General features: G+C 32.2%; 1 protein-coding gene across 1 annotated transcript; it reads left to right on the top strand.

Moving 5' to 3' along the window:
* Positions 1-4728: 4728 nt before the first annotated feature.
* Positions 4729-8587, top strand: LOC132630361 (receptor-like cytoplasmic kinase 176). The gene is made up of 6 exons (XM_060345943.1): positions 4729-5265; positions 5973-6298; positions 6843-6978; positions 7079-7221; positions 7322-7445; positions 7928-8587. The coding sequence occupies exons 1-6, from the start codon at positions 5205-5207 to the stop codon at positions 8389-8391; spliced, it is 1254 nt and encodes a 417-aa protein (XP_060201926.1). The 5' UTR covers positions 4729-5204; the 3' UTR covers positions 8392-8587.
* The last annotated feature ends 438 nt before the right edge of the window (positions 8588-9025 follow it).

A 9025-nucleotide genomic window follows, 5' to 3' on the forward strand; every position in this document is an offset into this window, starting at 1 on the left:
TATACAAACTTATACAAGAGGTATTTATACATAAGAGGGCTGGGCATAAATACCGAAAACTGAAAAATCGGATCGAATCGAATCGAAATTCAAGAAACCGAAACCAAAAGAACCGAACCGAACTAGTTTGGTTCAGTGTTTGGTGTTCACCTTAAAAAAATCGAAACCGAAATAGCCGAACCGAACTTTGATGAAACCGAATCGAAGAACCGAAATTTATACATTACTCAAAAAAATTAAAATAGTCCAGACCCATTAAGTTTAAGCTAAAAAAACTCAATTGTAATAAGCTCTCTTTTGCTTTTGTATCCCTAATTTTCCACTTCAGTTGAGAAAATCAAATATCCTTAACAAAGAAAGGTAACTAGGATGTATCCTTAAGATTAATGTATGTCCTTTATGTGTTTTCTTAATTATTCTTACTGTATGTATATAACACCTAGTAATCCTATATTATGGTTATGGTTTTCTGTTCTTGTGTATCCTGTTTGTTTGATTTTGATTTTAATTTGTTAGTTTTATGTTTTGTTGCTTTTGAGAATATGAATTAGTGTAAATGGAATCGCTTCTAATATCATATCAAAAAAAGCCGAATTGAAAAAATCGAAACCGAACCAAACTTCAAAAAACCGAAACCGAAAAAACCGAACTGAACTAGTTTGGTTCGGTGTTCGGTGTCCACCTTCAAAAAACCGAAACCAAAATAGCCAAACCGAAATTTGATAAAACCGAACTGAAGAACCGAACGCCCACTCTTAGCCCTAAGCCATAATATGTCAAAACTAAAAAACATTAAAAAGAAAAATGTTCGCTTTCTTTATTATGATGATTCAAGTTCATGACATAATAATTCAAATTTTGACTTATTGATCACCATATTGTCTTACTGGAGAAAAAATTATTTGTTAAAAAAACAAAAATACAATGATAACTCTGTATACTTACTAGTTGAATAATTGCCTTAGTGCAGTTCCTGTATTGTCGTTTTCTACTTTGAAGGAATCAAACTCTTATATTTAAGTGTTACTGTATTAATTTCTTGATTTGAACTTTTGAAGTGTTACATTTTTTTTAGAGAGATAGCAAAAACAAACGATCATTAATGAGAATAGGATATTAATTAATTAAATGGCCGTGTAATCTGAAAATACCGTACAACTTTAATCTTAAAATTGTAGATCTCAATGGACTTTGATAATTACATTATCACGACCGAAAGTAAAGGGTATGCCTGTTAACCGGTTCCAACCGGAACCGGACCGGGAACCGGTTAGGAAACCGGCCGGTTCCGGTTCCAAAACCGGAACCGCCTAACCGGTTCCGGTTTACCGGTTTTAAAGTCCAAACCGGAACCGGTCCGGTTTGGATTGCTTAAAATATTTTTTGTTTTTGTTTTTTGTATTATATATATATATATTATAGTATTTATTTGTATATTGTAGCTATATTTTCATATGTTATACAACTTTATAATTAAAGTTTAAATATTTACTGACTAACAGCCTAACAGCAAGTCAGCAATACAGAATAGTGTTTTTCGTATACATATATATGTATAACTTACATATACTTATATATATGTATAACTTAATATATATATACTAAATATATGTATAACTTAATATATATACTATATATACTTATATATATGTACTATATACTCTATATACTTATATATATATGTACTATATACTATATATACTTATATATAGGTATAACTTAATATATATACTATATATACATATCTACTATATCTACTATATATACTTATATATGTGTATAACTTAATATATATACTATATATACATATATACTATATATACTATTTTTTCTTTATGTACTATATATACTTATATATGTTTAAGTATACTATATAACTTAATATACTTATAAGTATATTCTTAGTATATTTTAGGTATATTCATAACTTAAGAATATACTTATATTCTTAGTATATTTTGTGGCTAATTATTGCAAAGTAACTATAATTGAGAGATTGAGATTTGAGAGAAAGATGAAGAAGAGTGAATTGATGTGCATCAAAATGAAAATGAAGAAGGGTTTATATAGGGGTGAGGATGGATTAAAGTGTTAAAAAAAAAAAAAAATTGGGAGCCAAAAATTAAAAAACTGACCGTTTGGCAACGGCCATTTTTGCAAATGGATCGTTGCCAACGGTCCATTAAGCCCAACGACTCTTTCGTTTTTTTTTTATTTTTTTTTATTTTTACCGGTTTAACCGGTCCGGTTCCGGTTTCCAAAATATTGGAACCGGACCGGTAAACCATTACACGGTTAACCGGTTCTACCGGTTCCGGTTTAACCGGTCCGGTTACCGGTTAAAATCGGTAAGGCCAAACCGGTTGCCATGTTTGGTAAATGGCACATTTTGATTTAAGGGTCTGTTTGATTGGAATTGGTGTAATTACTAGGGTAGTAATTACACAACCTAGTAATTACACAATATAGTAATTATGATGACCCGGTTGTTTGTCATTATATAATTACTGTGTAATTACACGCGTATAGTTTGGTTGCACAAGTGTAATTATACAATTAGATTCATTTAATTGTCAAAAGTTAATATTTAACAAATATGTGCCTTTCTATGATATTAACTTAGGTATTTAAGATACATTTTATATCTTAAAATATATTAAGGATATAATTATATATTTGTAACTAATATTATAAAACAAAATTGATATACATTTTCAAATTAATAATATTTTAATTTAATTAATTATAAAAATTAAAAGCACACATTTTATAAGAACATCATGGACTGGATATTTGACAAAAACATTATATTGGCATAACATTATTCAATTTTTTTTTAAAAAAAATGATCTATCAAATTGTATTCAAGATACATATTATCTAGTAAAAATATAAAATTAAATAATTTTAAATTTGTAACTAATTTTGTAAGAAATATATATATATATTTCAAATAAAATAATATTTTTATTGAATCCATTAATAAATTTTTTAGCTAGACATAATTTTGCAACGACATCACGTACAGTATGTTTGGCAAAAAAAAATTAATATTTATAATCATAATTTCATAACATTAGTCAAAAGTGTAATAAAAAGTAATTTATCAATCCTAACATCACTCAGTATGACTTAAGTTTATCTATACTGAAAAACGAAATTCAAATTTAATGACATCTCTAGTATAAGTCAAGTTTGTGGATAACCCATTCTTTGTACGATTAGGAGGTATAATTAATTTTTAAAATTAGAATGATAAAATAGCTAAGTGAAATAAAATAAAATAAATAAAAATAGCTAAGAAAGAACCAGAAGTAAGAGATTATGTAGAGGCACGTTAAGTAAACGTTGTGAAATGAGAAATAAAGAAATTAAAGATAAATAATTTAAAAAGTTAAAATAAAAAATCAGAAAGAAAAAAGAATAGTAATGAAGAATAAATTAAAAATAATAGAAATTAAAATAAAACAAAAAAAAGAAAGAAAATAAAAAATAACCCTTGTAATAACATCATGTAATTACGTGGTCAAACAAACACAATACTATGTAATTACATCCAAATTTAATTACAGGGTGGCTTTCCAAACAGGCCCTAAAAGTTTATGGAAAAAAGCAAAAGACACTTTAATAATCATGCCATAATAATCGTTTATGGTATAGTGTTATTAAAACTAAATTAAATAATCCAAAAATAGGACTAATCATCGAGAATCCAACAACCTCAAAAGACAAAAAAATCACACTAGAAAAGCCAACAGCTAAGCATCTCCAACTAATTGTTGAAATCAATTTCAGCTATGGACCATTTAGGGGCATGATAAATGTGGAGATTAGGATTTAAAGCTTATAAATTTGAGATTTTAGTTGTTTCAAATTATTGGGTTTTAAATTGTTTGGGCATGAGAATTATTCACTTTTTTCATGCATAAATTTTCACTTTATTTCAAAATTAATGTTTGGTTACAAAATTTTCAAATTCAACTTGGAATTGGATTCCAAATTTACAAAAATGCTCCATATTTTCTAACTCCATCTTCATAAATTTCAAATAAAGCTTCTCATCTCCTTTACAAAAAGTATAACTAAACACAATTTCATCCTCAACCCCAACTTCATGAATACCAATAAAGCGAAAAATATTTGGAATCTATGGCCAAATGCCTACTAAATAAATAATTTGAAAATGTTAAGGTAACTATAAAATTTGAACCAAAGCATTGGATCTACTGAATTTGCTTCTTACTGTCTACACTCAGAGGCGGATTCAGAATTAGAAGTTTAAAGGTTCTTATAACGATTGCAAGTTAATATACAATAATAAACTGAAATTCAGTCTAATATTTATAAATATTTAGTAAAATTTTACTAAATATATATAATATAGATAAAAGCTACTGATTTCCGTGAACCACACGTCATCATGTGGATCCACCCTGCCTACACTGTAGATCCGTTTGTAACGTGTGGTAAGATGGATGAGATTTCATCATCCTAAATAAGATAAAAAATTTCAAGTTCGAGTCATGGAAATAAAAAATCTCCGGTAGGAAGTGCACTCCCTCTCAATTGGTCCCTTACAATACAAACTTGAATTAGTCGAGTGAATAAATACCGATTATCAAATGTTTATGTTTATATAAAGAAAAATTCAATTTCAGCTGTCAACACTAAACAGGCTTGTCTTATAATATACTTTAATAATATACTGATCAACTAATAAAGCTTACTTTACTGATAATTTTCCCATATGTTTGAATTTGATGAGCTTCTTGGTCCTACACAAGACTAAGTCAACCTTCTATGGCTTTAGCTGAAATGTCCAAGAAAGGCTTCTTCTAGGAAAACCAATCAACAATCAAGTAATCATAATATAATAAAAATAAAATTCCCTTTTCTCCTCTCCTTTTACCTCTAACTTTCTTTACTTCAAATTTGGTTCAAAGCCACAATTTTTTTTAAAAAAAATGATTACTTCTACAAACCAAGTTCAGTAGAGAAAGATTTTGTAATTTCCATTTGCTTTCACTCTACTACTTTTTTCTTTGCAACTAAGCAATTTGCTCTTGGTGAGATAGTTAAAAAGAGGGAATTTTTTGAGTTCATACTAGATCTAGCAAGTGGTTTTTATGTATATTACTATGGATTCTTGAAGTTGGTTTTTATTTGTGAAGTTGGAATTTTTTTTGAGGTTTTTTTTTGCTGTGATGGGGATTTGTTTGAGCAATGAAATCAAGGCTGAGACTATAATTTATACTGGTACAACAGGTATTTATTTCACTTAACCATCTTCTTTTTACAAGTTTGATACTGTACTAGTCTGTGATTTCCTGTGCTTGGGGTTGGTGGGGGGGACCAGAAAAACTGAATTATTATATGGTTTTGACATTATTATTTTGTTCTTCAGTTTGTAGCCTTTTTGTGCTACTTGTATGCTCTTGTACTATAATTAGCTTCATCATATGGCTCCTGAAGTTCAATTTGGTTTATTCTGGCTCTGCATGATTTAAAGAACTTGCTTGCTTCAAGCAGAAGAGAAAAATAAATAAATGATAAAAAGTAATGGCAGAGGACAAGGAGGGGAATTTGAGAAGCAGATTAATTTTCACTACTAAAAAACAGGGATTAGCGACGGACAAATTCTGTAGCTGAATAACAAATTCGTCGCTAATCCTATCTAGCAATGGATTTGTGACGGATTATCAAAATATTATGTTAGCTACGAGCAATTTAGCGACAAATTAGCAACGAAGTTCTTAGTTAATTTAAGTATTTTCTGTAGGGTTTGGATTTCGCCCGGTAAGCAATGGTCTTTAGTTAACTCCAAAAAACATTTGCAAACGTTGTAAAGGTTTTCTTGTATATGTAAAGCGAAATTTGTGGGTTGTGATGGTAGTAATAATTGGCTGTTGAATGTGCATTCATTTGTTGTATTTAGTGTCATTTGACTGAAACATGTAGATGGATTCTTTCAGGGGTTGGTTCTAAAAGTGTTAGTGGAAATGGTACTGATACTAGTAATTCAAATAGCAAAATGTCGTCAGGCTCCGTACCCCCGACTCCCAGGAGTGAGGGTGAGATCTTGCAGTCGTCCAACTTGAGGAGATTTACTTTCAACGAACTCCGAGCATCCACTAGAAACTTCCGTCCTGACAGTGTACTAGGCGAAGGAGGTTTTGGTTCTGTTTTCAAGGGGTGGGTCGATGAACAAACTCTTTTAGCGTCAAAACCCGGCGCTGGCATTGTGATAGCTGTGAAGAAGTTGAACCAAGAAGGTGCACAGGGGCACCGCGAATGGCTGGTGAGAGCAGTTTTGCTACTTCAATTTACAACATGATCTTAGAATTAATTTTTTTTTTTCCCTGTAGTGTCCATCATCCTCTTCTGAAGTTTGTAATTTACGAGTGAATGTGATTTTGAACCATTACTACATCGGCTATCTGCATCTTCATTGTGAAAATCACAAGTCTTATTACTGACTTTGCATGGTAATATCTGTTATCCGCTTCTCAAGCTTGTTATGTACGAGTGAGTGAATGTAGTTTTGAACTATTGCTATGTTGTTTATCTGCATGCTTCATTGTCTTTTTTCATTTTTGGCCCGTCGGCCAATATAATTACAAGCACAAGCCAAACTATACAAAATCTGTAAACTGATTATGTATATTTTTGCATATTATATGTTTCTTAATGTATATTTATACTTGATATACAAAATCTATACATTTGCTGGCTATTTTTCTTTTGAGCGATCCAAAAATGTAGTTATCCCAATTAACTGACAGATAAATTGTGCAAACAGGGTAGCTCAGTGTCTTATTGTTCTTGAACTTACAAAATTGCAGGCTGAGATAAATTATCTTGGTCAACTACGGCATCCGAATCTTGTAAGATTGATTGGTTATTGCTTAGAGGATGATCACAGGCTTCTAGTCTACGAGTTCATGCCTAAGGGTAGCATGGAGAATCATTTATTCAGGAGTAAGTTCTGAATCTCTCTAATATTTTACAAAACGTTTGGTTATTATGGTTCATCTGACGTTTGTTAGATTCTATATAACATGACGTTTTCTTGAATCAGGAGGTTCGTACTTTGAAGCGCTATCTTGGAGCCTCCGCATGAAAGTTGCCGTTGGTGCTGCAAGGGGCCTTGCATTTCTTCATAATGCTGAAACAAGTGTGATTTACAGGGATTTCAAGACTGCTAATATCCTGCTTGATTCAGTAAGTATATCTCTTGTTGAACGGTCACTACTCACTTAGCTCTCTTTCGTTCTTTTTGACCATGGTGTAAGTGCACTCATTTTACGCTTTACATCTACAGAACTACAATGCCAAGCTTTCTGATTTTGGGTTGGCGAGGGATGGCCCAACCGGAGACAAAAGCCATGTCTCTACACGGGTTATGGGAACTTACGGATATGCTGCTCCAGAGTATCTTTCCACAGGTTTGTCATCCATGCTAAACCAGTTCCACTCCATCTTTTCCATCTAATAAGATTGTTCGTATAACTCCTTTTTTGTGCACTCCGCCTGTGGATGTAGGTCGATTGTCCGAACCACATTAAATTAGTGTGTCTCTTCTGGTATATTTTTCTTTTGTTATCTGATTTATCCTCTTTCGAGATTTGCTTTGTTAGCTTCTGACACCTGATTATTTCGATCCTAACATTTCACGTGATATATTCTCCTCAACTCGTCTTGACCTGTAAATGTCATCTGAACTGATGAGAGCATAATGTGCAGATTTTATTTTTGAATTAATGGACCATAGTTGTATTCGCCTAACCGCATACTTTTACGTCGAAATATCATACTCTCATAGTTACATGAAAATCTGTATAATTGTCATGTTTATTGCTATCACTACTCATCACAATAAAATAGCACATCTTGTTTCTGACCTCCATATGTTTCTCTTATTTGGAAGGTCATCTTACTGCAAAGAGCGATGTATACGGCTTCGGAGTCGTTCTCTTGGAAATTCTGTCTGGTAAGAAAGCAATAGACAAGAATCGACCACAAGGGGAACACAATCTTGTTGAGTGGTCAAGACCATACTTGACCAGCAAACGCAGAGTTTTCCGTGTTCTAGATCCCCGTCTTGAAGGACAATATTCACTCACTCGCGCCCTTAAGGTAGCAAACATTGCACTTAAATGCCTAGCCGTGGACCCCAAGTCGAGACCATCGATGGACGAGGTAGTAACAGCTCTCGAGCAGCTTCAGGAGTCAAAGGATACCGTGAAAAATGATACTAACAAGGATGGGCAATTAAATCGGCTTAGCAGTCAATCAAGTGGCGAGCTCAACAAGTCATGCAGAAGCAGTTCCGGAGAGACGCCTCGTGTAGCAAATTACCCAAGACCTTCAGCTTCGCATCGTTCTATCTAAAGAGACGGAAATAGCATTCTTGGCCTGCCAGTTACTAACATCCAATTTTAAGGAACTTCTAGCATGTAAGTGTACCAATATATTCGACAACCTGTATAGTTTTCTTTTTCTGTTTACTGTGTCAGATGAGTATTGAACTGAGGATTCATGAGATGATGTATAATAGACTGCAAGTAAAAATTTTGTTATCCTGGAACCCCCGAATTTTGCTGTAAATCAAATGCCTACAGTAAGTTGTTTTCACGAGTTTAACTTCTATGCACGATAGTGTAAAAGAATTGTTATATTGCCAAGTTACCTAGAAGATAACTAGAGCTGTCAATAAGGGCTTGCCCACGAGGCTGGCCCAATCCAACCCTTTATTTAAGTAGTGTTGGGCTAAGATTTTTTTGACCCATATAGAAGTGAGGCTCAAAAGCCCAGCATCTCTTGGCCCGCCGGCCTCAAGGGTTGGGCTGAGGCCAGAAAAGAATAATAAATTAATTAATTTTAAAAAAAATATAAGTATATTTAATAAAAAGTAATGAGAAAAAAGAATGTACTTATTACTATATAGTAATTTGAAAGTGGAGTAATATTTTTTAGTCTTAGAATTTATATTATGTTTATTTTATTTTGAATGTGATCTGAATTA

The sequence above is a fragment of the Lycium barbarum genome, chromosome 3 (assembly GCF_019175385.1).
Source record: "Lycium barbarum isolate Lr01 chromosome 3, ASM1917538v2, whole genome shotgun sequence".
Taxonomy (NCBI): Eukaryota; Viridiplantae; Streptophyta; class Magnoliopsida; order Solanales; family Solanaceae; genus Lycium; species Lycium barbarum.